The sequence below is a fragment of the Balaenoptera acutorostrata genome, chromosome 11 (genome assembly GCF_949987535.1).
Source record: "Balaenoptera acutorostrata chromosome 11, mBalAcu1.1, whole genome shotgun sequence".
NCBI classification, from domain to species: Eukaryota; Metazoa; Chordata; class Mammalia; order Artiodactyla; family Balaenopteridae; genus Balaenoptera; species Balaenoptera acutorostrata.
In genome coordinates this window covers 10,316,621-10,343,887 of record NC_080074.1, presented here as the reverse complement: position 1 = coordinate 10,343,887, position 27,267 = coordinate 10,316,621, and the positions used below count along the sequence as shown (strand labels likewise).

Below are 27,267 nucleotides of genomic sequence, written 5' to 3'. Positions count from 1 at the left end.
TGCTCTCCGCACCCCCAGAGGACTTAGCAGAACATTCTAGGGGTGCACATTCCCAGTCCTCCCACCCACAAGCCTGTCCAGGCAGGCCTGGAAGCACTAGGGCACCATCTCCCGACCTCCAGTCCTCACCCCGGGTTCCCACCCACTCAATTACAGATTGGCAAAGAGAATGACTCAGCCAGAAGCACAGCAAAACCGATGATATGAGCTGCAGCACCCACTCATTAAACATCCCATGGGCAGAGGGCACATCAACCCTACAAGGCAGGTATGAACTCACTCCCTGGTTGGAGAAACTGAGGCTCAGTGAAGCCAAGTGATTCACTCAGAGGTGCACAGCCCAGGGGCCATGGCTGAGCGGAGGGCTGGAGCCCCTGCCCTTTGTGAGCTCAGGAGGCTCAGGCCTGCGGCAGGCTGAGGTGAGCTACTCTCCCTGTTTCCAACCAACCCAAGTGATGCCTCAAGAAACGCACACCGGGGAGGTCTCTTGGCTTTTATTTGCCCATGTGAAAACACAAAAAGGTCAACACCAAAGTCACACAAGCACTCATCAGTGTTGTATGGACCCCTGTCCTTGGCTGTGTCGAGTTTCCACCTGGCCAGCTAGTTGGACCTCGGAACACAGTGGCTCTGTGTGCTGAGAGCAACATCCCAGGCTCCAGGTATTCGGGGATTCCAGGGCCCTGATGTCGAACGATACGAGGTGGCCACTCCAAGGAGGGAAGTTCTCAGTCAAGGGCAGGATCCTTCCCATGGAAGAGTCTGCGGCCCACTGCGTCCAGCATGGTGTCCAGTCTGCTGGTAGGTGCTGATGAAGGTTTCTTGCAGGGGGGACGGGGTGATGTGGGAGGGGCTTGGTCTCGAGGTGAAAGTGTGGAAGGTCTCCATCGTGTGTCTGCAGATACTTCTGCCAGGGGCAGCGGGAGGCGGTTGAGCTCACTACAGTGGTGATGTGGTCAAAGGTGCCCAATTATCCAGTATGATGGCCCTCAAGTCAGAGATCGGGGCAGGATAAGGCTGTTGGCACCTTTGCTCAGCTTCTGAGTCCAGGGTCTGTCTCTAAGGGAATCCCAAGAAGGGGTCAGGGTGCCAGCAATGGGTGGAGAGCGTGCTCCCGGCCTGGCTTGAGGCGAGATCTTGTCGGCTGGATGGTCCCATGAGAAGCTCTGTGAGGAGCCATCTGGAGTAGCAGGTCCCACAGAACTTTCTGTGATGATGGATATGTTCACATCCGCCTTGCTGAGTAGGGCAGCCACTAGCCAGCCGCTTGTGGCTCCTGAGAACTTTAAATGTGCCAAATGCAACTGAGGAAGTACGTTTTCAGCTTTAATTAATTTTAATTAAAAATTAGCCACACGTAGCCAGTGGCTACCACATTGGAGGGCACAGGCCTAGACAATGCAAAATCCATTCCTGGAGCTATACAGAGAAAAGGGCCAAACTCAGCCCAGAATCAGACTCAGGAATGACTTTCTACATGGATGAGCGGGTGCCCAGTGCCCTGAGCAGTGCCCTGGGGCAAGAAGAGCCGGCCCCGGGCCCTCAGCTGTGCTCCCAGCCGGAAGGTCTGGGGTGAAAGGTGCCCCACTGCCCATCTCTCACCCCTGGGGCCCTTCGGCCTGTGGGACCCCCATCCTCTGCTCCACTCCTTAGGGAACAGTACCAGGCCACTGTTTGAGAGCCAGAGAGAGGAGGGGCACAAGACCAAGTGCCGATCCCAGCGTCCTGGAGAACAAGGCCTCGGGCCTGAGCATCTGGTGGAGCAGGCCGAGGGCACCCACCAAGAGGCACGCCACGATGAAACGCAGTACAGGTAGGGGCGTTTAATGAGTTCAGGTTCAATACAGAGGCCACCGACAGGGTCTGATTGAGGCTGCTCCTGGTGCCCATTGCCACCTGGCTCCTCCAGGGTAGTGAACATCGTCCCTCCTTCAGGCTCTGTTCGTCAGGCAGCCGATTTGTCCCCAAGAATCTCGGAGCAGGGCCTTCTCCATCATGCCTCTCCACTGTACTCCCACCATGCCAAGGGATATCTCCTTGGGCCTGGCCCCAATGGGCTCAGGCACACCTGGGGATGTCAGAACTGGGGCCCTGAGGTCCAGACCACAGGCCAGTAGTTTGCGGCGGGCAGCTCCTCCATCTCCTCCATGGGCCTATCTGGAGGGTCCTGGGTGCCCAGGGGTGCCGGGCACCTGGAAGGGACAGAGAGAGCACAGCAGGGGCTCAGCCTCTTGTGCTCACCCCGCCAAGTGGTAAGTCTTGGAGAGGCCAGGTCTCGGAGGGTCCTTACCAGTACATGGGTGGGTACATGGGCCTGGCACAGGCACAGGGGTGGGGCCTGGGCAGTGCAATAGCGTCGCTGTCACGGGGCTGAGCCTGGCTCGAGGAAGCCCCCTTTACCAGAAGAGATGGGAAACAAGACATAGGATTTCACAGATTCCGGAGCTCTAGGCCTAGCTGACCAACACTTCTCCCCACCCCACCCCCAAGACTCTTGACAGAGAGAGAGAGAGAGAGAGAGAGAGGGAGAGAGAGAGGGAGAGAGAGGGAGAGAGAGAGAGAGAGGAGGTGCCTAGCAAGACCCAGGGTCCCATGACCAGGAAGAAGGAAACCACAATGAAGGGGTCCAGGCTGGCCAAGGGGGCCTCAGTGAAGGCCGCCACCTGGGATGTGCAGAGCGACAAGAGCAGGATGGTGGAGGCCACGATCCAGACAGCAGGGCGGCCCCCCAGCGCCATCCGGGCCCCACCCATCCAGGCACCTAGCACGGACTCGAGGCCCAAACAGGCCCTCTTGGGTCTGGTGGGAGGTGGTGCCCCGCCTGGGCCCCGCTGACCACAGCAGCACGTGCCGTCAGCAGCACGTGAGAAGGGAGGAGCACGGGGCTCCGGGACCCCGGTGAGGTCACTTGCACGGTCCAGCTCATAGCTCCCATCTTCCGGGAGCCCCGCCCGCTACGGGGTCACGTTGGCTTTCCCAGTTCAGTCCCCCAAGCCCGCCTCAGCCTCCAGGTGACTCACGAATTTGAGCATGTTCCAGTCGAAGACATAGTCATAGGAGAAGCCCTGGCGGTGGAAGAGGTTGCGGAAGAGCTGGCGCAGGTAGGAGTAGTCGGGCTTGTCGTCGAACCGCAGCGAACGGCAGAAGTTGAGGTATGTTGAGAACTCAGCTGGTGGAGGGGGACAGAAGGCGCCACCATGAGGCCCATGCTCCCAGGGCCCCCAACAGCCGGCGCTGTCCCACCCAGCCACCGTCCCTACAGATACTGCTGATCTAAGAGGGGTCAAGATGAGGTCCAAGAGGCCGTCCCCCCTACAACAATCCGTGAACTTCAGCCTGTCAAGAGCCCGACGGCAACTCTAAGCCACAGGAGGAAAACTTCCATTTCCTCCTCTGAAAATCAGAGGCAAGAGAGGGCCCTTGTGGGACAATAGGAAATATATATATTGGTTCCGGCCCCCGGGTTCCTAAAGCCCTTGTACCTGCCTAGGTGGTCAGAGCACCAGGAGCATCTTTTGCTCTAAGGAGGAGACTCTGGTTGGGCTCCTGGATGCGGGCAGGTCAGCAGAAAGACCAATCCATGATTAGAAGCTTGGAATTTCCAGCCCCCGGCCCTACCCACTTCTCTAGAGAAGGGAGAGGGGCTGGAAATGGAGTTAATGATCACCCGTGCCGACATGATGAAGCCTCCATAAATATCCCAATAGCATGGGGTTTGGAGAGCTTCTCAGTTGGCGAACTCATCCACATCAGGAGGGTGACACACCCCAACTCCACGCAGATAGAAGCTCCTGCTTTCGGGACCCTCCCAAACCTCAGCCTATGTATCTCTTCAACTGGCTGTTCATCTGTATCCTTTACCACATCCTTTAATAAACTGGTAAACATAAGGAAGTACTTCCCTGACTTTTGTGAGCCAAATTAATCAAACCCAAGGAGGGAGTCATGGGAACCTCAGATTTATTTATAGCCAATCAGTCAGATGCACAGGTGGCAACCTGGACTCGTGACTGGCATCTGAAGTGTGGTGAGAACAGCCTTGTGGGACTGAGCCCTTACCCTGTGGGATCTGACACTACCTCCAGGGAGATAGTGCCGGAACTGAGTTAAACTCTAGGACACCCGGCTGGTGTCAGAGCATTGCTTGGTGAGGGGGAAAAAACCCCAGACCTTTGGTGACCAGAAGTGTCAGAAGTGAAGTATTCCGTGAGAGTAGTGAAGGAGACTCCCAGGAAGAGGAAGGTCTGGAGTTTTTCCTGACATTCAGCCCTTACGAGGTGAGGCCGGAGTGTGGGTTGGGGACACTCGGTATTTACCAGCCAGGCCTCCTAGCTGTGCCTGAACAGTGGCAGAGCCTGTGATTGATGTTCTGGTGCCAGGCAGTGGTAGCCCAGGACAGGCTCTGTGTGGTCTCGTCTGCCCCTCAGACGGGGCCTCAGGGGTCCCAGGCTAACCACCTGCCCCACTGGGCTACTCACAGGGGTAGCCTTTGCAGAGGACCTCAATGGGCGTCGACATCTTCTTCTCGCTGATCCGCTCGTACTTCTGGCGCTTGGTGGCCGCTTTGAGGCCCTGCCAGGGCAGGGAGCCCAGGTTGAAGTACATGAGCACGTAGCCCAGGCTCTCCAGGTCATCTCGACGGCTTTGCTCTGCAGAGTCAAGGACAAGGTGAGGGGCAGGGTCCACTTGGGCTCCCAGCTGACGGGAGCCAGGACCCCTTTCTCCAGGGCATGCTCCTCGATTGAGGGGAACAACCCCCACTGTGCACCCAGCACAAGCCCCCCCTTGTCACATGCTGGCTTGCTGCAGCCCCACTACAAACAGGCACTGTTATCACCCCCTTCTACAGAGAAGGGGCCTGAGGCTGAGCTTTTCCAACACAACCTAGGCCTAGTTTTTCCAGCTCAGGCTCTTATTCATTCAGCAACTATGCAGTAGGCACCCCGGGGCCTCCTTGCCTGGCCCACCCTGCGGATAAGGCTCAAGCAGTGGCATCAGACAGGGCTGGGGTCAGATCTGACTTTGGCACTTGCTAAGCTGTATGACCTTAAGCAACCTGTGTCACACGGTGAGCCAGCATTTCCCATCCGTAAAAATGGGGAAACAGGGCTTCCCTGGTGGCGCAGTGGTTAAGAATCTGCCTGCCAATGCAGGGGACACGGGTTCGAGCCCTGGTCCGGGAAAATCCCACATGCCGCGGAGCAACTAAGCCCTTGCGCCACAACTACTGAGCCTGCGCTCTAGAGCCTGCGAGCCACAACTACTGAGCCCTCATACCACAACTACTGAAGCCCGCGCGCCTAGAGCCCGTGCTCTGCAACAAGAGAAGCCACCGCAATGAGAAGCCTGCACACTGCAACGAAGAGTAGCCCCCGCTCGCCGCAACTAGAGAAGGGCTGTGTGCGGCAACAAAGGCCCAAGGCAGCCAAAAGTAAATAAATAAAATAAATAAATTTATAAAAAAAAAAAAAAAAAATTGGGAAACAGCCTCGCGCACCAAGGCTGCTGCGGGGATGAGTAAGGCACAAGAGGGCGGGTGCTCGGCACCCCACAGCTCTTCTTGTGAAAGAGAAGACCTGCCTGTGCAGCCAGCCAGGGAAGTAAACCCAGGCTGCAGAAGGAAAGCCAGAGTCCTGGCCAGCAGCCCATGGGTGTACCCTGCTCCCGGGCCTCGCTCACTCACCGATGCCCAGGTGGGTGTTGATGGAGGCGTAGCGGGCAGTGCCAGTCAGGTTCTTGTTTTCCCGGTAGGGGATGTGCTGGTGGGTGCGGGCGTCCCGGTACTTCTTGGCCAGGCCGAAGTCAATGATGTACACCAGGTTGCCCTTCTTCCCCAGCCCCATGAGGAAGTTGTCGGGCTTGACGTCCCGGTGTATGAAGTTCTTGGAGTGGATGTACTCGATGCGGCTGATCTGGGGGAGGGGAGAGCAAGTCGTTCAGCACATGTTCCACAGAGGGGCTGGGGCCGTACAGATGCAAAAAACACATCCGTGGTCCCTGCCACGGGTGGGGGGTGGGCCAGATCAGTCTGCAATCACCATGTATGATGATTTCAAGGGTCAGGTCACGGAAGGCTTCCTGGAGGAAGTGACAGTAGAGAGGAACTCTGAAGGAAGAGTTCATCAAGTTCACTGTGACAAAGGAAAGAGAGCAAGGCAGGAAAGCGAATGGCAAGATCTAGAAATGAAGCCCAGAAAGGCATTCAGGTCTCACCTGCCTGGCTCTACACCCACAGAGGACATGAGAGGCCCTCAAGGGACCAAAGAGGCATTTCGGAGGCTGTTCTGGAAACCAGACTGGGGGGAACAGGAGCACCAGTGAACCCTAAACTTGGCAGGGGTGACAGAGATGGAGCACACAGACAGGATCTGTCCCCTGGCTTCCAGAGGAAGCCAAAGTACACCAAAGTAAGGTGGACACACAGGCCCTTGCCTTCCTTTAAACAATGTGTTAGAAACTTAAATTAACATATATGCACACAACAGGTCCTCTGGCAGGTTGGTCCCCTCCCTGGGCCTCAGGCTTCTGAGTATTTCCTAAACCCTTTTTGAGTCTCCCGTCCTCTGAGAGTCTGACCACCCTCCTCTGCACACACACATCTAGCCTAAAACTGGAGGATGTTTGCAGACGTTCTGGAGGGCAGCCACAGCTACAGACCCCTATGTAACAAGATCTGCATGTATCATTCCAGGGCTAGAATTCTATGCTTTTTTCATTTTCTTTTTCTAAAATTTTCCTCCCTTGAACTTATAAAGGGATTGAGGACCTAAGCATTGCTTGTCCATGGGCTCCTGCTCTGGTCCAGGCACCGTGTGGCATCCCAGGTGACCGCACAACAACCCAGCAAAGGGAAGACGCTCCTGAGGAGACTGAAGCCCCCCAGCTCACCTACAGTCACCCCACAGGGACAGGACCCAGGTCTGTGTGACCACAGGCTTTACACTCACCTGAGGGCAGAGTCCCAGGCCTTCCCCGGAAGCCCAACCGAGCAGGTCTGGAGTGGAAACTGGGAGCCTGCATTTTAATACCCCTTCCTTACCTACCCCCCAACCATGACTGATGGTCAAGGTCCCCTGGTCCTGGTCCAGGAACCAGGCCTGTCCTACGTCGCTGTCACCGCCTCCTGCTCCAGCATCCTCCAGCTGGGTACCCAGTGCCCACTGGCACGACGGGGCAGAGGAGGTTGGAAGGAAAGCTGGGAGCCCAGTCCCCAGCCCGAGTGGGTAGGTGGGGGGCTCACCATCTGGTCGGCCAGGAGCAGCACCGTCTTGAGGCTGAACTTGCGGGAGCAGAAGTTGAAGAGGTCCTCGAGGCTGGGCCCCAGCAGCTCCATGACCATCACGTTGTAGTCACCCTCGGCTCCGCACCACTTGATGGACGGGATTCCCACTGTGGGGGACGCAGGGCTGTCAGGGGCAGTCACTCCCCACCCCGCCCAGCCCCAGGGGCACATGGCACATGCGCAGAGCTCCTCAGGCTCCCGCCCCCCTCCAGCCCCCTCCAGCCCTCACCTCCCCCCTGCATCATCTTGTAGAACTTGCTCTCGATGTGCAGCTGGGGGTGCTTCGTTTTCACACACTCAAGCTTGATGGCAACTTCTTCACCAGAGGCGATGTTGGCACCTGCCAGGGGCAAGGGACCGGGGTCACACTCAGCTGGGCAGGCAGCACCAGTCCAGGACCAACTAAATGTCTGCCCCCGAGCAGCTCAGCACCCCTTGGGGGAGGCTGTGCAGAGGGCCCGGCACTGTATCCAAGGGAAGCGGAGGGACTGTGGGACACAGAGCAGGCAGCCGACCCAGCCTGGGTGGGAGGGGAGAGCCAGAGCTGCAGCTCGTGCCAGGGGACGGAGGTGAGGGCTATGGACCATTCAGAGAACCGGAGGCTGGGGCAGCAGGAAGGCTGGATGCGAGGGGGGTCAGGGCACAGCCGAAAAACGCTCACAGACCAGTAAGGGGAACTTCATCCTGGAGCGTGGGAGCTACTGAGGACTCCCGAGCCGAAGAGAGGTGAGGTCAGTGGGGTGTGGGGCTCAGGAGGAGAGAAGGGAGGGGGGCAAGGCTGTCTCAAGAAAGACCCAAATCCCCGCTGCACCTGGCCTCAGTTTCCCCAGCTACAGTAACGGGTGGGCTGACTTGGAGGGCTGGGGGCTAGGCTGAGAGGCCGGCTCCTCCTTGGGGCCGAGCGGGACTGTGGCTGCCACAACTAAACGGTGTGGTCTTCGCACACAGACAACAGAGAAAGTCCGGAGGAGGGCACACGACTGGAAGAACTGAGGACAGGCAGGATAAAGCCGGCACCTCAAATCAGGGGACGAGATGGGGCTATGCAACGAACGTCCTTGGAATAACTGGCATCTGAGAAAAGACAGCACAGCTCACAGCACGCACCGGAAGTCCGAAGTGGAGCAAAATATAGTACGGGGGAAAAAATCGGAGTGTAAGTTGGCTCAACCACTTTGGAAACCAGGTTGGCCTCTACCTGGTAAAGCTGAACACACACAAACCCTTGGCCAAGCCAGTCCACTCCCAAGTGTATGCCCTTCAGAACCGTGAGCACTGGGAGGACACGAAAGGACCTGCACAGCAACAAAGACCACAAAGTCCAGCACCAGAAGGATGGCTACAGGGTGGTGCAAGCGCCCCGGGGATGCCACAGGCAGTGGAAGGCATACACGACGGCTAGGCGGCTGGCTCTCGGCATCTGAACCCTGAGTGCAGAGAGCAAAGAGCAGCACCGTTCACAAGAGCCGGAAGGTGGAGACACCTGAATGTCCATCAGAAGAGGCGTGGATAGCCACTCTGCCTGTCCCTGAGAAGGAACGGGGCTCTGACACATGCTGTGACATCAGTGAACCTTAAAAACACTATGCTCAGTGAATAAGCCACACACCAAAGGGCAAATAAATACTGCCTGATTCCATTATATGAAATGTCCAGAACAGATGAATCCATGGAGACAAAGAGTAGACTGGTGGTCGCCATAGGCTGGGGGCAGGGGGAAATAGGATGGGCCTGCTTAATAGGTGCAGGGTTTTCTTCTGGGTGATGAAAATGTCTTGGAACTAGATAGGGATGGTGGTCGCACAACACTGGGGCTGTACTAAATACCACTAACTTGTGTACTTTTAAAATGGTTAATTTTATGTTGTGTGAATTTCACCTCAGTTTAAGGAAAAATAAAAAGAGGAAGGAAGAGAGAGAAGGATGCAAGCACAGTTCTGTCTCAATTTCAAAACACACAACACTGAAATATATATAGTTTAGGGATATAAACATGCAATAAAACAAACAGAAGAGAATAACTTAAAATGTCAAGACAGTGGTTACCTCTGTGTGGGGGAAGCAGAGGGCGGGACGGGGTGGGGTACCAGGGGCCTTCAAGGTGACAAGCATGTCCCCCTCCAACTGGGTGTTGGGAAGGATGCCTTATACCATGCACATGTTTTATACATTTAATAAAAAAGTAAAACAATGAGATGTTAGAAGAAAGGAGCACTGCCTTTTAATTTGGGGGTAGGCAAGGCTTTTTATCCTGACTTAAAATCCAGAAGCCATTAAAGAAAAAAAAAAGGCTCCCTTCCCTCCTCCAAAAAAGGAATCACTCTCCACGGCAAAAACACCAGAAACAAAGTCCTAAGAAATAGCGCACACTCTTATCAATAGCAAAGAGCTAACATCACACTAATATATAACGAGCGCCTACAAAGCAGTAGGAAAAGGACCAATGACTCCATAGGAAGTAGGGTAAAGGATTCAAACACACACTTCACAGAGAAAGAAAGAAATCATTAGTATAAAAATGGCTTACTCAGGGACTTCCCTGGTTGTCTAGTGGGTAAGACTCCGAGTTCCCAATGCAGGCGGCCCGGTTTCGATCCTGGTTGGGGAACCAGGTCCTGCAGGCATGCTGCAACTAAGGATCCTGAGTACCGCAACCAAGACCCAGAGCAGCCACAATATATGAATAAATAAATATTAAAAGACCATGTCCACCCAAGCTAGCCTGCGCTCTCGGTGGGAGGGGTCACTCCTCCCCAGCGGTCCCCGTGTGAACTGGGGAAGCCTGGCTGCAAGGCCACTTGGCTCCCTCCAGCTCCCACTCCGGGGACTTTACTCGATACCCTCGCACGGTGCAAAATAAGGCCTGGATGAGGCTGTCCACTTAGGCTGTTTGCAACAGTAAAAGCTTGGAAACAACCCAAATGTCCAGCAGCGGGGACTGGTTAAATAAAGAAAGGCCCATCCATAAAACGGAAAACAATGGAGAAAGAATGAGGAAGCTCTCTCGGTGCAGAAGTGGAAAGATCTCAAAGATACAGGAAGTGAAAAAGCAAAGTACAGAACAGTATGTATTATATGCTCTCCTTTCAGTGGTTAAAGAAAAAAAAAAAAAGTGGGGAAACTATGTATCTGTGTTTGTTTGTATCAACATAAAGAAACACTCAAAAGGAACATGAGAAACCAGTCAAGACTAGGCAGGGTTGGATCAGGGCTGGATTAGGGCAGGAGGGGAAAAGGACATTTCTCTGATACCATGTTACGTCTTGTCATTTTTTTCAACACCTTTGTTGAGATATAATTCACATTCTACACAATTACTTCTTTAAAGTGTACAATTCAGTGGTTTTCAGTATATTCACAAGGTCATGTAACCAACACCACAATCAATTTTAGAACACTTTCACCATCCCCAAAATACCTGCATCTCTTAGTGGTCGCTCCTCATCTCCCCCAACGCCCCAGCTCTAGGCAACCACTAATCCACTTTCTGTCTCCATGGACGTGCCTACTCCTGATATTTCATATAAATAGAATCATAGATATGTGATCTTTTGTGACTGGCTTCTTTCACTTAGCATGTTGTTGTGTTTTGGTTTTTGGTTTTGTGTTTTCATTTCTGAACCACTTAAAACTTAAAAGAAAAAAAAAAGTGGATTCCCAAATCCAGTGAGCAATGGGGAGAAAGTGCTTTGCAAACTGTAAAGTGCTTTTGACATGTCAACACTCATCACTGGGGAGAGCCTCACACGTTTCCAGGCGACAGTGAGGATGGGGGTGGGGGGGAGCTGGGGCTCACTGCAGTCCACTGGCCATGCAGTGGGAGGAAAGGCTGCAAGGGCTCCTGCTGTGTGAGCAGGACCATTCCAGACTGTGGTCACAGCACATGCAAAGGCCCGACAGGAGTGGGCGCAGTGAACGCTGGGTGGTCTGGTGCAGCTGGAGCTCGAGGTGGCTGAAGAAGACAGTGGAAGAGGTGAGTCAGGGGGAGATGGGAAGGGGCTCAAATGCCAAGCTACGATCCTGGCCATCAGCCTGCAACTCTGGGGGCCAGGCATCGATGCCTTATTACAGGGCACTGCCGACTCTCTGCTCTGGGGCAGCCCTGTGCACTGCAGGGTGTTTACCAGCATCCCTGACTCTACCCACTAGCTGCCAGCAGCACACCCCCACGCTGAGGTGAAACAACCAACAATGTCTCCAGACCTTGCCAAACGTCCCCTGTGAGACAAAATCTGGCCTCCCTCCCCTTGTTGAGACCCACTGGTGTATTAGAAAGGACCGGAGAGGACTTGAGGTGGGGGGTGGGGTGGGACCGGGAAGGAGGCTGCTGCAATTGTCCAGACGATGGCGGCCCCGTCCAGGAAGGGGGAAGAGACCAAGCGACACTGGATGACGCAGGGCCTTCAGCACTTATGACTCAGCAGATTGCGCAGGGAGCAGAGGTGCCGGGAGAACGCCCCTCCCCGAAATGGGGAGGTGGAGGGAAAGAGCCCTTTGTCCCCTTGAGCTCTTACATCATCCTGCCAGTACTACTGTTTGTATCATATGAGGAAACGGAGACACCAAAGGTCAATGACCAAATGCCACACAACCTCCCTGAACAGGGACCTAAGCTGTTAGGCAAAGGCTTCTGACCCCAACCGACTGCTGGAAAGCTGTCACAGCTGCCTACGGGTCCCACCACCACCAGACCCCTGCACTGCCTCTGAACTCTACCAGGAAGCTGCCAGTCTTCTCTCTGACCTCCCTCACTTCTCACAACCACTGACCTGAGGCTCAGAGAGGATACGTAACTGGCCTGAGGTCACACAGAACTGGCTGGGGCAGAGCCAGGATCTGAAACTTAGTCTCTAGAGCCCCTACTTTTTTCTCTACTCCAATTCCCTAGCATCTCATTCATTCAATCACCAGACACATACTGAGCCCTGGGCCACCTGAGGCAGCCCTGCCCTGGAGGAGCTCAGCTCATCTTCCGTGGGAACAACAAAGGATAACTCTGATTAAGTGAAAAGTGCCAGGCAAGGTGGCAGAGGTGGCCCCTAGGAGAACGAGCAGCCCTGTGGGGGGACGAGCCAGTGTGGAAAACAATCTTGGACGTAGAGAAGGGCTCGGACCTGGCCAGCCCTAGAGAGTCTGGGACCTTGGCAAGTTCTAGGTGGGGAGGGGGATGATCAAGCTCAAGTGGGGGCTCACTCAGACACTCACAGACAGGTACAGTCAGGCACTGGGCCGGACTGAAGGTGGCAAGTACCCACACCATCACCCGCTGGGGTACACTGTTCCCTCCCCCATCTGGAACTGAGGACCAGAGACTAAGAGGTCTAGAGAGCTCCTGAGGCACATGGCCAGCGGTTGGTAGAGTGGGTGGCACAGGCTCGGCCACTTCCGGACCCCATGCAGCCAAGGGGAGGCCCTACCAGAGCTGGCCCCGCATGATGCCGAGGGGAGAGGGAGGAGGGCCTGGAAGAGGAGTACAGGCCTTGCGGCCACATCCACAAATGTGCTCGCCTTCAGTCGATCCTGGAAAGCAGGGCCTGGAGGCCGCGCCCAGCCCCACCTGCAGAGGCCATCTGGAGTCAGGCCCTGGCACTGGCACCAGTGACAAGAATGTGGCCAGAGCTTCGAACAAAGGGAGCCAGTGAGGCCAGCCGGGGAGGCCCTACAATCACTACCATCCCCACACCAACGAGAGGGGCCCAGGAGGAGCTGGCAGGACACTGCATCAGGCCAGGGTCCCCGAGGCCTGTGCAGCCAGCGAAGGCTGGACAGTCAGCAGAGAACCAGCTCCCTATCCCCCACTCAGGCCCAAAAGGACCCAGCTCCTAACAGCAGCAAATCCTAATCAAGACTGAGGGTTGGGGGACACAACATAAAAGCACCACTGCAGGGCCGAGCATGTGCAGAGTTTTTGCATGCTGTGATCTCACTACTTCTCACCACCCTGGAGGCCTCACAACTCCATTTTACAGATGGGGAAGCCAAGGCTGGCAGAGGTCATCACTTGCTCAAGGGCATACAGTGAGGAAAAGAAACGCCAGTACCTAAACCCTGGTAGAATTTACTCCAAAGCCTGTACAAAGAGGAGTAAACCCGGACTTAGTTTTTAAAATGTGGGGCTTCCCTGGTGGCGCAGTGGTTGAGAATCTGCCTGCCAATGCAGGGGACACGGGTTCGAGCCCTGGTCTGGGAAGATCCCACATGCCACGGAGCAACTAGGCCCGTGAGCCACAATTACTGAGCCTGCGCGTCTGGAGCCTGTGCTCCGCAACAAGAGAGGCCACGATAATGAGAGGCCTGCGCACCGCGATGAAGAGTGGCCCCCACTTGCCACAACTAGAGAAAGCCCTCACACAGAAACGAAGACCCAACACAGCCATAAATAAATAAATAAATAAATAAAAATTAAACTTTAAAAAAAAAAGAATATCACCAAACATTCCGAGAAGCAACTGGCCCTGAATCTGATCAGGGACCACTTCTAATCTCTAAAAAAAAAAAAAAAAAAAAATGAACTAGATGGGGGCTTCCCTGGTGGCGCAGTGGTTAAGAATCCGCCTGCCAATGTAGGGGACACGGGTTCGAGCCCTGGTCCTGGAAGACCCCACATGCCATAGAGCAACTAAGCCCGTGCACCACAGCTACTAAGCCTGCGCTCTAGAGCCCTTGTGCCACAACTACTGAGCCCTTGTGCCACAACTACTGAAGCCTGCGTGCCTAGAGCCCATGCTCCGCAACGAGAAGCCACCACAATGAGAAGCCCGCGCACCTCAACGAAGAGCAGCCCCCGCTCACCGCAACTAGTGAAAGCACTCGCGCAGCAATGAAGACCCAACGCAGCCAAAAATAAACAAATAAATATATTTTTTAAAAAAATGAACTAGATGATTACTGGATAAACAGGAAGTACTACCCCCAGCAAGGTCCCACCACATGGTCCAGGGACAATGACTTTCTGAATGACCTTGGGTTGCCCCTCCATCTATGGGCCTCAGTTTCCCTTCTGCAAAGAGAAGGCCTGGGGCTGGGTGTTGTCTAGGAGCAGGTATGCATCAGCCAAAAGCTGCCTCTCCCTGCCCTTTGCCCTCAAGCCAGTGGCTCCAGGCTTCAGTCCTGAGCCCAAAGCCTCCATGATAAGAGGGTCTTTTATACCCACCCCAATTTCACAAACAGTAAGGAGATGGGCACCCCCTTTTACAGATGAGAATGCTGAGGCTCAGAGAGAGAAAGTGACTTATCCCAGGTCACACAGCACATGAGAAATAGACTGGGGACCTGAACTTGCCCCCATATCCCCACAGACTGGGGACCTGAACTTGCCCCCATATCCCCACAGACTGGGGACCTGAACTTGCCCCCATATCCCCACCTTCTTCTCTCCTGCCATAAGTGAGGCCGCTTCACAGGCCTCTGCACGTCACAGCCCCCATTTCCTCATTCGTTCATTTGAAAGGCCTTCACTGAGCCCCCACGTGCTGGGTGCTGGGGCGAGAAGGTGGACACAACCCAACGCCTCCCCGCCTCCCCCCCAGAGGAGCTCAGAGTCACAGAGCAAACCTTTCAAACAGCTCCAGCCTGCACTGTTCCTTCCCTCTGTTCTGAGCTCTGCAGTGCTTACAGGAGGGTGACCTACTAGGTGTCTGACAATGACCTGCACACCTGGCTGGTACTTTACAGTTTACAAGATGCTTTCCCACGCGCCCATTTCACTTGTGCCTCATGAAAGTCCTCAGTCGGCCACGCATCAGTATCACACAAACTTCACCAACCGCACAGAGCCAGGTCTGATGGCTCTCTCCCACGTTTTGTCCTCTACACTCTCACTCCTGTGGAGGTCTGTGGGTAGAAAGTTTGCCTTTTCTAGTTTTTTTGTTTGTTTGTTTTCTTTTCTTTTTTGGCCACGCCACACTGGCTTGCGGGATCTTAGTTCCCCGACCAGGGATCAAACCCACACCCTTGGCAGTGAAAGCGCGGAGTCCTAACCACTGGACCACCAGGGAATTCCCTGTCTTTTCTAGTTTTGGAGAGAAGCCTCGGTGGCCAACTTGATCGTGCTGCCCGTCTCAATGTGTGAAGCAGGGACACAGCTCGGCACCATCTCTAGAGGCTGTTGTGAGGGAAGACTGCATTCGAATAGGGCCCAGCCCAGCCTAAGTACTGTCCAGAGAATGTGGGCATACATGTCCCCCTCCCCTCTGATGGGGAAGGGGCAGCTCACTGAGAAGCAGATTTCATACCCTAAGAGGGCAGGGACCCAGATCACTGAGTAAGAGAAACCCCCCGAGTTCTGAAGCAACAAGCACGGCACACTGACCTGTCAGTTTCCTCTGCCCAGGATAGAACTGACTTATTGTTCTTTTCCCAGGAGGGAAACAGAGGCACAGATGCTTCCAAGGGCACAGGGACAGGAACGGGGAGAAACCCCAGGGGCTGCCACCTTGCTCTAACAACTCCAATTCACGATTACCAACACAATCTCTCCCCTCCAGACCAACAGCTGCCAAGGAAGGGCCGCATCCCCTGACTGTGCCCCGCACCCCCAGGGCAGCTGAGAAAGGGGCATTCTCCTGGGTCAAGGACAGGGGTGAGATAGTGATTTGTTTAATCAACAACACGAGAGCAAACTCAGACTTTCAACAGGAAGCACATCCAGGGAGAGAGATCCTAAAAGCTAAGACCGCCCCCCACCCTGGCCCTGAGGTTACGGGGGAGCCTGCGTCATTCCGAAGCCTTCCTGGGCTGAATTCCAAGAGGCCAGACCACAGGGAGGGGGCCTAGCTGGGAGCAATCAGCTTGCTCAAGCCTCTTCTGTCCACCAGCATCCTTCCCCCAGGAGACAAGAGACAGGGGTACTAACCCAGCCTGGGTTTTCCCACGCCCAGCTGGAGACCCAGCTCATCTGCAGCTAGGAACCAGAGTTAAAAATACCCTCCTTTGCCCGGACTGCAGCAAGTGGGAACCCCATCCTGCCCTGACTGAGGAGCCCCTCGGCCTGCCTCACCCCCAGCCTGCTGCTTCCCTCCCCACCTGGGATGGCTCTGGGGACAAAATGACCAAAACACGCCACCAGAGCCACGTTCTGACTTCAGAGCATGAAATGTTGGCATCTTTCCTCCTAGTCCCCAGGGCTGTCCCAGGGGCTCCAGAGCCACTGAGCTGGAGCCAGAAACACTCACCTAGGTAGATATCTCCAAAGGACCCACTCCCGATCTTCCGGCCCAGGCGGTACTTGTTCCCCACACGTAGCTCCATGGTTCACTCTTGCTGCAAAAGTAAGCAGAAACACAGGGTCAGAGAAGAGGGGAGCTGGGAAGGGGGCCTAGCCCCCCGAGCCCACTCCTCCCCCACCAAAGGTCAGGCAAAGCCACGAGAAACTTGGGACACCACCATCCTCCCTCCCACCGGCCAGGAAGGGATTTGGCTTTGCTTTGCCTAAGAGCAACCAGGTGTCAGGTAGCCCAACAGCCTCCACCGGTGGTGAGGCTATTAGAACAGGTGCCAGTGTAGCCAAGCAGAAGGGGGACTAGAGACAAGGCCCAGGAGGAAAGAGCAAAGCAAGCATTTCCTTGGGGGATACTCATGCAGGGACCCTCCGATAGGAGCCTCTCAGGGGCAGGCCAGTCACAATGGGCAAAGACTCTGAAAGGAAAATCAAGGACAAAGGGGGTGATGGGGAGGTGGGATGCAGGAGCTGATCACCCTGGGGGTGCGGCCATGGCAACCACCAGCAAATTGCAACCTCCAGGGATAGGAGGACAGCTTGAACTGTCCCCAAAGGAGTTCCTCAGCCCCATCAGGACTGACAGGATCCCCGTGCCCCCATCCTTACCCCAGGCCTCCAGCTTCCAGCACCAAGAATTGGAGGCCAGGTCTCCACAGCCTGGGCTGGTCTTCCCAGAGGCAGATCTTGCAAGTCTGCAGTGTGCCCTGCCAGAGGTCTCCTCCCCAACTCACGGGAAAGGCAAGAAAGGGGCCCCCAGAACACCCACCTTCTGGTCCTCTCCCTCTCAACACCAAGAACCTCACAAAGGACTCTCTGCAAGGATCTCTTTGGATGAACAGTTTGGGGCTGGTTTTCTTCAAGATTAGGAGGGTCTCCTAAGAGGGCCCTGCAGAGCAACTGAGGGGACCAAAGCCAGGTTTTGAGCTGAAGGACCAGCTTCTGTGGTGTGGGAGGAGGTCTGGGGGGAAAGCGCTGACTTGAGCACTTCCCTCCTTCCTGTGCCCCACCCTGGTGTCCAAGCTCACGGAACATCAGGGGCCACCCTGGTAGGGATGCCTCTGCTCTGGCCTGGGGCAAAGGTCTGGGCAGCAGAGGAGGAAACTCAAAGGCCAGGAGGAGGTGGTTTTTGCTCTGGGGGATGGGGAGGGTTGGCCGATGAAATAAGGAGAGGGATGGGGGATCCCTAAGATCTCAGAGGGTCTACGAAAGGGCAAGTGCAGAAAACTATAAAGAAGTGCCGCTCCCTGCAGACAGGGAACTGAGGCCCAGGGAGGACACGCCACCTGCTCCCCACCCCACCCCAGCAGCAAGTTAGTGACAGTTTCCTCCCCTAAGACCCAGACAGGGTTCCTGCTGCCCTACCTGGCAGCCTCCACCCTCTCAAACAGGACCTATTTCATGCCAGGGCCAGGAGGCAAACAAAACAGGAAGATGGAAAAGCAGCTGTGTGCAGCACAGAGGCTCAGCCCCTTCCCCATGCCAAGTACTACCCCAAAAGCCAGACCCACCTGGGAGGGGAGACGGGAGAGCTCTATTCCACAGTTGGTCAGGCTGGACCTCTCCACCCCAGCGGAGGCAAGGAGCCAACAGCTCCTGCCCAGGAGAGACATCCAGCCCCAGCACTAGTTCCCAGGGAGCCGCCACTAGCCCTTCACCAATGGTCACAAGGAACGAGCTCCACCCCGCGCCAGCCAAACTCTGGGCTCTCCACCAAGGGCCTCTGCCCACACGCCCGGCCAGTCCCAGCGGAGGTGCCAGGGCTGCCAGCAGAACACGCTCCACATATGCGGGAAACTCACATGCCACACACCTCACATACACACCGTCCTGTGTGTACACTCCAAAGGAAGAAAGAAACGCAGACATACACTGTGAGCCCTGCTTGGGGAAGGGGGTGGGGGGCGGGCGGGTGTGTACACACACAACAACCCCCCCCCCCAAGTCCGTCTTCCGCCAATGCCAATTCAGAGACCACACATGGCAGCCGGGAAAGCCGCAGGTTAGGAAAGGAACATAAATACACCCGCATCCTATATTACATAAATACCCACGCCGGGTTATATAAATACCCGTGCCCTCCGTCTGGGTGTCTTACATAAATACACTGCACATGACCCCCCAGCCCCTCCCCACTCACCGGGCTGTCGGCAGAGAAGGGCAGAGAAGAGAGGGTGCAAACAATCAGCCCTGCAGGCAACCACCACTTTTCTGGGCTACCACCCAGACCCGCCAGCGTTCCTCCTACACCCAGGGGGCCAGGGCCCCAAGGAGAGCCTAGACTGTCCCAGCACTGTCTCCCCAAAAGCCTCCCAGAGGAGAGGAGAGAGGCTCGAGTCAGGAATGGAAGAGGCTTTCCAGTTCTTTGCTGCTTCTCTCCTTTGGGGGGCGGGGTGGGGGGTTGGCGTTGGAATAAACGAAGAAAAAAAAAAAAAAAAAGCGGACATGAAGATTCCAGAGTTTCAACTGGTTAAAAAAAATTAGACAAACTCTCAAGCAGAATGGCACATGGGCAGTTTTCTTACTCCCTGCCCAGCCCCCTCCCCTGCCAGGGCCCTTGTCCCTGGACCATTAAAATAAAAAGTGGAGGGACATCCCAGATACCCAGGCAAAGGAGCCCCAAACAGGCATTTATTGGGTGCAACTTAGACACTCAGGATCCCCTTCCCCTGTTCCCAAATCTTTCTCCCTGACGAAGGCTGATGCAAAAAGAAAATATGCAAGAAAACTAAGGGAAAAAGTTGGGGAGGGGGCTCACCCCACTTTTGAGTTTGGGCGTGAAGAGCTTGGGAATCCTCTCTCTAAGGACACCCGGGCACAAACATAGTTTTATGTTCCACAGAGACTTGCAAAACATGGATTTCTCACACGCAGAAACGGGAGAATCCGATCTGATAAATAACCCCCACCCCTTTCTTTCTCTCCACAAAGGAAAACAGAATCGGTGCCTGGGTGACCACACACCCCATCACCCCAGGGCCCCCAAGCGCCCCCAGCCAACATGCGGGAGCAGACTTGCTGACCCCCAGGTCTGGAGCACCCAGGCCAGGAGCGAAGGGGTTGGGGACTCTGCTAATGCTCTGGTGAACCCTACCGAAGCCCAGGGTTTGGGAGAGAATTCCGAATCAACAGTATCGGGTGCCCCCTAGCACCCCAGTCCCGGACCCCCTCCCTCAGCGTCCCCAAATCGCAGCCCGGGGTGGCCGCCCCGGCCGGCTGGGGCCTTGAACGGTCCAGCTGGGGGAGGGGGAAGCGGGCCGGACTGGGGTGGCCTCCCCCGGGCAAGCCTGCAAAATAATAGTCACCCTCCTCCTCCTCGTCCCCAGTCGCGCCTTTGTCCTCGCCGGGCCGAGCGGGCGGCGCCCGGGCAGCCCCCCCATATCCGAGTGCGAACGCGCGTGTGTCCGCCCTCTCCTCCCCTCCCTCTCGCGCAAAAACAAAGAGGCGGAGGGAGCCCCGTTTCCCCCCAGGTTTGCGCCCCTCCGCGGGCCCGCGGCCCCCCAATATTTACCCCGCCGGGAAGGCGCCGGTGCCGGGCCGCTGCTCGGGGAGCTGCCGCGGGCGGGGGCGGCCCGCCTGGGCGGATGCCGGAGGATTCGCAGAGCCGCCCGGCGCGCCAGCCTCTCCCGGCCCAGCCGCCGCCACCGCCGCCGCCGCCGCCGCCGCGCTCCACTCCGCTCGTCCCGGCCGGGCTCAGGCTCTGGGATCTCAGCGCAGCCGCCGCCGCCTCCCTCCTCCCGGCCCTCCTGCCCGACCGCCCCCGCCGCCGGCTCGCGCGCTCCCGCCCGGCGCGCGCCCGCCGGCTCCCATTGAGCCCCGGGCCCGCCCGCTGATGTCATCCCCGGCCAGCCGCCGCCGCCCTGGAGGATTTAAAGTGCCCGCGCCCTCCGCTCCCGGGGACGCTGGGGGGCCCCGGAGCCGGGAAACACGGCCCCCCAGGCTCGCGAGGAGCACCTTGCAGGAACGGGGCCTTACGTTTGGGGCCGAGGAGCGCACACAGACACTGACACCCTGATCCAGTGGGGGCACAGGTGGAAAAACCTGGGAGGGGGTGGGGAGGAGGAGGGCACAAAAAGCTGGGTTCTTCTAGACCCAAACACTCCTCTCCCCTCTGCCCGGTTCTCTCTCCTCTCACACCCTAGTAGTGGACCCCTCTGAAGGCCGGTGTTTGCAAAAGGAGAATGTTTACAGATTTGGGGGGCTCACTCCGCCTCCGGGCTCTGAGTGCTGCAGAGCACACAGGCCAGGTTGACTCAGAGGCCAGCGATTTGACCGGACAGCAAGAGACGGAGGGATATTGACAAACGGCCCAGAGAGGTAGCTGGGGCTATGCTGCGCTCTCCCCCCACGGAAAAATCAAATGCAAAGACCTTTTTCTTCTCCCTTCTTCCTCTTCCGGCAGCTCAAACTGATTGGCACAGAGCTGACCTCAAACCCAATCCTGTCCTCACTCGTTTAATGAGGGACCCCACACACTGCCATGGAGCCAACACTTGAGCGAGGGTCCCCCAAGTGGTGCACATTTAGCCAAGTCCCCTCCCAGCTCTGGGCTGGGGTTTCCTTATCTGCAAATCAGGAAGGAGCACCCGTCCCTCCCCAGGTCACTGAGAATTAATTAAGGCTTCCTACTGGCTTCCAGAGCAGGCGATGAAAGATTCCAGGGCAGTTATTAAAATGATATTTACACTGTACCATGCAAAGCTCCAAATTATGACACACATCCATTCACGCACACAACTGTGGCTGTGGACACACAAAATGCTGGAGTGCACTGCATCCCGTCCCAGAAGCATGGTTCCTGGGAAGAGTCACTTCAAGAACAATCACACCTTCCTTTGAGCCTGAGGGACTTAGTCACACACTCTCCAAACTGTCAGGAGCCCCACAGACTGGGTTCTTCTTTCAGAGCCCAGGAAACTGCAGCCCAGAGATGGGAAGGGGTTGGCCTGGGACCACACAGCACAAGATAGCTCTGTTCTCTCAGCGGTCCCTGGGAAAATGAGTCTATCATGATCTCACTTCCAAGAGGAGGAGAGTGAGGACAAGCCTCCCAGGAGAGGTCTGGGGCAGTCAGCTGGGGACCTGCCCTCAAAGCCACTTTTGCCAGAGAAGAGGGTCACCAGCAAAAGTGTTGGGCTTTGCTTGGCTTCCGTGGTGTTTTTTGTTATTTCTTTTGTTCTGTTAACTGATTCCCAGTGTTTTAAAATGGGAAGATTTCATATGACAGGTCTGTATTCTCTACTCCTCTCCAAGCACTGGGAGAACTGCCACTCTGGGCCCAAACGCACCCTGGGCCCTGGCCATACTCAGCAGGCCTGGGCGGCAGCCACCCACATTTATCAAAGCCCAAGGGCCCCCACTTGTTTCCTCACGTCAGCTTGTTTTACCCATTTTTATGACTCCCTCATCTCCTGGAGGTCCCCAAATGTGACCTGTCCTAGAGGCCAACCACCAGGCTCGGCTACCAATGCCCTTCCCTTCGTCATCTGTTTCCATCCCAGTCTCACCGACCCTGAATCCTGCTTCCACTGTCCAGGGAAGCCGGCCCTCCCTGTGGCTGCAGGTTCTCCTATGTGAGACAAGGTGCCAGGCCTGGGGCCCCAGGCAGAGGGCCCCCCAGCACTACTGAGCAGGGTGGATACACCACTGTGTCCTCTGTCTTCACCACCCCAACCTTCCAACCTGGCCCTGCTTCCCGGCCCTCTCTCTCCAGGAAGGGACTGATACTCCTCCAGCATCTACTAAGTACCTGGCACTGGGAAAGGTGTTATCTCATGTAATCCTCTCAACAAAGATGAAATCCTACTCTTGTCCTTTCCCAGGTTGAGAGAGGAATCTGAGGCTCCTCACCTCTGCCTCAGGTTACACATTAACAGTCAGATGTCCCAGCTTCCCCTCCCAATCTTGTCACATGTCCCCTCCCATTCCAGAACTTGTAACTGACCCCCCTCTGCACCACTATTGAAGATCCTGGTCAGCCAGTCTTGAGACCCACTCTTCCCCTCAAGGCCTGCGCCCAGCCTCTCCACACACACACACCCCCACCCCATCCCCCCCACCAGTCTCTGCCTTGGAAGAATGCTCCCCACACCCCCTCCCTGCTTAGCTGTTCTGTGGACCCAAGTTCTCCTCCTCCCTACTCCCCTCTGAGACCACCCATGGGTCCTTCTGAAGAACTTTGCAGCTCAACTCTCAGGAGAAACTGAGGGGACACAAAACCCAGCCAAGGAGGGGAGGCGATTCCAAAGGGAAAGAAAACTTACAACAGAGTTCTAGCAGCCTCTGGGCCTGACTTCTCTCTCCAGACTGGATTCTCAATGACTCCTCCTGGGACTTAGCTCCCAACTCTAAAGCCCAAGGGTGTGTCTGGCTGGAGTTCCCCTAGCCCCGCTCCCTACATACCACCTACCCACCCACCCACCCACCCAGAAGATGCAACTGGGCCTGGGACAATAGGTGTCAGTGAAGAGCTGATCACTGGGCCCCACACTGGGTTTTAGCTGCTCTGCACTGGTCACGGGGAGCCGCTCCTGACAGTTTGTTCCCATTTCCCTGGCACCCCAGAGCACTGGGCTGGGGATCTTGTGGTGCCCAATGGTGGGGAGAAAGATTTCAGCACCCCCCCAAGGGACCTGCAACCTGAGTCTTGGGGGTGGGGTGTGGGGAGGAGGAGGTCACCATGGATTTACCAGGCAGCAGGGGAGGGTCCTTAAAATGACACAATCTGTCCCCTGAGGCTGTTCTGCAGCCTCAGGACCTCAGGCCTGGCTCTCCCGCTGCCTGGGGCACTTTTCCCTCAGCTGTGTACCTCACCTCCCTCAGGTCAGGACTCTCAAGTCCCTTTCCACAGGGAGGCCTTCCAATCCTGATTTAAGATCTGCCTCTCCTTCTCTGCTTCATTTTGTTTCCTGGCACTTATCACTACCTAACTTATTCTATATGGTACTTATTTGACTGTTTTTTTTCTTGGTCTGCTTCCCCCACTGGAATATCAGTTGCATGAAGGCAGGGAGTTAAACATCTTTGGGGGTATCACTGCGTCACCAGTGTCAAGACTGGTGTCTGGCACACTGGAGGGATTTAACAAATATTTGCTGAATGAGTGAATGGTTGGATTGTGAAGGGACAGCCTCCACTCTCTCTGAGAACACATGAAGAGCTATCACTTATTGAGCACCTACTGTGTGCCAGGCCCTCTCTGAGACCCGATACCTGCATTCGATCCTCACATCTATCCTCAGCAGAGATAGTGGCCTGGCAGAGCCCACTCTCTTAACCACCTCGCCCAGGCTGGTGGAGAACACAGCTCCGGGGCAGGGCCCTGGCTCCCTCCATCAGACCCCTGAGCTCCTTTACTAGAGAAGCAACTCTGGGCCCCAGTTGAGAGCCACAGGGCCTAGTGGGGCTCATTTATGCCAACTCCATCATTTCACAGGCAGAGACTCAGGGAGCCTTGCTCAAGGTCACAGAGGGAATCCGAGACAGTAGCCCACGGTGGTTAAGAAGCTGCCTTCAAATGCTGACTCTGCCACTTTTTAACTGTGTGACCCTAGGAAAGTTCCTTAAACTCTCTGGGCCTCATTTGTAAAATGGGGATAATGCAGATGATCATGCACAGAAACACCCTGGTCCAGAAGAAGCCCTGAGTAAGAGGAAGATGTTGACCCTATTACTGTTGTAAGGAGTGGACACGGAGTGAATGCAGGCTGCCTGTCTTGGATTCTCTCTAGCAGTGCAGGCTACATCTCCAGCTTCTTTCCTCACCTTACCTCCCCCTGGAGGGTCCGCCACCAGCCCCTTCGAGGTGGGCGTGGGTTGGAGGTATGCAGTCCTAGCTGGGCCCGGTGAGCCACTGGCCTTGCCCACTCTCTGTCTATACCTGTGGTCTTGGTTCTAGGAAGCCCCTGCAAGAAGTTTCTCTGGGGTCTTCCTACTTGGGTCTCTCCCAAGACCCTCAAGGGTCAGTGGCCCACACAGGCTCTGCTCTAAGAGGTCCTCCTCAGGATATGCCAGCCTGAAAATGCTGCCTTACTCCATTCACCTCAGCTCCTTGCCCCCAGAGCCTTCCAGGGTGCCCTCCCCCAACCTTTGGCTGCTCCCACGGCAGTGTCCTGACGCCTCGGCCTGCCCTCTCCAGTCTCCACTGCTTTTCGATGCTTCTCCTGGGTGACCTCACCACATCGTCATGATTAGTCAGGTCATTCCCGGCAGTGGTTCCTCCCTCCTCTGCCCTCTTCAGCTGAGAGGCAGCAGGGCGGGCTAGCAACAGGCCTGGACCAGGGCCCAGGAGGCCTGGGTTCGAGTGCCAGCTCAGCCACGGAATTTCAGGGGGACCTTGGAGAATTCACAGCCCCTCTCGAGGCGGCTGGACAAGGAGACCTCTAAGGCTCTTTCTTCAGTCTCCCTGTCTGTAAACTTAAGGCTGGACCAGATGGGGAATGGCCTACACGCTCCACATCTGGCACTGTGTTGAGAGAGATCCTGAGGTCCCACACATCTGGGCTCAGTGGGAAAGGGTTCTCTTCCCACCATCACCCCCATATTCAAAACACGTGCACTTCCTGTCAGCTCTGTCTCCCAACTACATGCTGAACCCAGCTTGGATTACTTGGATACCACACTGGTCTGTTAATGGTGAGATCATGTACCTCTGCTACTGAAAATACACTAATGGCTCCTTCTGTCGGCGTGAAATCCATGCTCTCTCCCAGGTCTGCTATGATCTGGTCCCAATCTGCCTTTCAGATCTCACCTTGAACCTTTCTCCCCCTGGTCTTTTGTTTTGTCACATCTCAGGGCCTTTGCACTGGCCGTTCCTTCTGCCTAGAATGATCTCCCCCCAGGTCTTCAATGGCTGCCTCCATCTCATGATTCAAATCGCAACTCAAAAGTTACCTCCTCACAGAGGTCTTCCTTGACCACACAATCTGAAGTGGGCCCCCTTGCCCTCCGTCCCTCTTTGCTGGATCATCCTGACTTATTGTCTTTATGGAACTTACTAGAGGCTGAAAACATTAGCTTGTTTATTTTTAATGCCCGTGAACATAAGCTCCAAGAGAAAGAAACCCTCCTGTAGCTGCTCCGTGGGTGCTCAGTTGGTAATGGGTGCCCCATAAATACTTGTGCAATGAGCGAACTCTGCCACGAACTCTGCCACGGGTATGTGGTCCCTGGGGTGGAGGCAGGGCCTGGCACTTCCCATCCCTGGGTCAGATGTTGCCTGACAGCCTTCCCTCAGGGACAGGCCTGTGGTTTCTCCCCACCCCCTCCCAGCCTTCTTGGCCTTCTTGTGGTGGGCTGTCGGCCCGCCCCCTCAGCTGTACACAGCCTCTCTCAGCAATCCCTGGGCTGCTGTCTTCTTAAGGGAAATCAACTCCCGGTGGAGTTAGGAATGCCTGCCACGTGTCCAAAGGCACAGTGAGCACTAACAATAACCCAGCATCACCAAAGGACCACATCACCCAGCCTCCAGCGCCCCCCCCACCCCCAATGCCTCCATCCACTTCCTTCCTTCAACTCAGCCTGTCACCTAGCTGCCCCTCTGGGCTCACCTGACCTCTCTGCTCCACACAATCTCCCTCGTTCGCACTGCTGTCGATCCTCTCCAAAACTTGCTCCTTCCATCCTCTGGGAATCCAAGGAAGCCCATCCCCGGGACACACAACCACTCATTAGCCGGGCCGCGGGAATTACGATGATTGCCACGGCTAATAATCCCAATTCCCACAACAACACTTCTCAACTCAGCATAGTTGCTGCGACTCATCGTCTCCTCAGCATGTCACATGTCTGTCCACAAACATTTCCTGATGCCAACTCCTTGCAGGGCCTGAGAGATCCACACTGGACCCTGTTCACCAGGAGTTGACAATCTGCCCGGGGAGGCTGGGTATACCCAAGAAAAAGACTAACAATGCTGGAGAGGGACTTCCCTGGCAGTCTAGTGGTTAAGACTCTGAGCTTCCATTGCAGGGGGCACATGTTCGATCCCTAGTCAGGGAACTAAGATCCTGCATGCTGCGTGGGGAAAAAAAAAAACAATGCTGGAGGGAACATGCCAGCAGTGAGTGCAGGAGGACAGATCCACGGGGCCTGGGATCAGCGGAGGCACCAAAGTGTGGTGAGCTGCCCCCTCACCCTCCACTGGGGCATTCTGTGAGATACACGACCTGGGTTTTCTTAACTTCATGTGAAACCTGCTGTTTCCTCTTCAGCTTCCTCTCCTTCAGATCCCTCCAAAGCCTATGTTTTCAGTACAACGTGACTATAACCAAGAGATATGGTAGGAGTTTGGGGAGCAACCAGTACCTCCACAGACCCAGGACTCGCTCCGTTCTTTGACCAGGCTCTCCTCTGCGTCCAGTGAGGACTCCCACCCCGGACCCTCCTCCCAGCCCCCAGTCGGAGCTCCTGCTGACGCTTACCTAACACTCGCGTGTTGGCCTCCGAGATGGGAGATGCGCACACCTGTCTCTCCAGGTGAGGATTCAGCTAGGGCGCACCGCGCAGGAAGGAGGGAGCCGGCCTGGGGCGGGGCTGTGACGTCACCGTTTCCGCCCCGCCCCCGGCTTCCCGGCCACGCTCCGGCTTCCCGGCCCGCGGGGATTCGTGGTTCTCATGCTTCCGGGGTGAGGTGATGGGGACACTTCCCCCGACACGCACGCCTCATTCGGACCGGGCCCCCAGCCGTCAGCTGTGCCTCCAAGTGAGACCCTCGGGGGTGGGCGGACTGAGAGGGGAGGTTCCACTCTTCCAGAGTGAGGGACCC

General features: G+C 56.0%; 1 protein-coding gene across 10 annotated transcripts in view; it reads right to left on the bottom strand.

The window, feature by feature from the left end:
- The window catches only part of CSNK1E (casein kinase 1 epsilon), a 31,245-nt gene extending 4,302 nt beyond the window's left edge, over window positions 1-26,943 (bottom strand). For 2 of the 10 annotated variants that reach the window (XM_057556225.1, XM_057556226.1), the window contains exons 1-7: window positions 20,011-20,293; window positions 16,456-16,543; window positions 7,512-7,622; window positions 7,241-7,389; window positions 5,684-5,912; window positions 4,479-4,649; window positions 3,021-3,169 (exon numbers count right to left, since the gene is read on the bottom strand). In XM_057556225.1, the coding sequence (XP_057412208.1) occupies window positions 3,021-3,169; window positions 4,479-4,649; window positions 5,684-5,912; window positions 7,241-7,389; window positions 7,512-7,622; window positions 16,456-16,531 (885 nt within the window). In that variant the 5' untranslated portion in view covers window positions 16,532-16,543; window positions 20,011-20,293. Of the gene's footprint in view, window positions 1-479; window positions 2,193-2,290; window positions 2,395-3,020; window positions 3,170-4,478; window positions 4,650-5,683; window positions 5,913-7,240; window positions 7,390-7,511; window positions 7,623-16,455; window positions 16,544-17,108; window positions 17,130-18,010; window positions 18,397-18,639; window positions 18,879-19,804; window positions 19,834-20,010; window positions 20,295-26,923 lie in introns of those variants that run through there. The other 8 variants (XM_057556227.1, XM_057556221.1, XM_057556228.1 and 5 more) reach the window with 8 other exon arrangements.
- Between the last annotated feature and the right edge of the window lie 324 nt (window positions 26,944-27,267).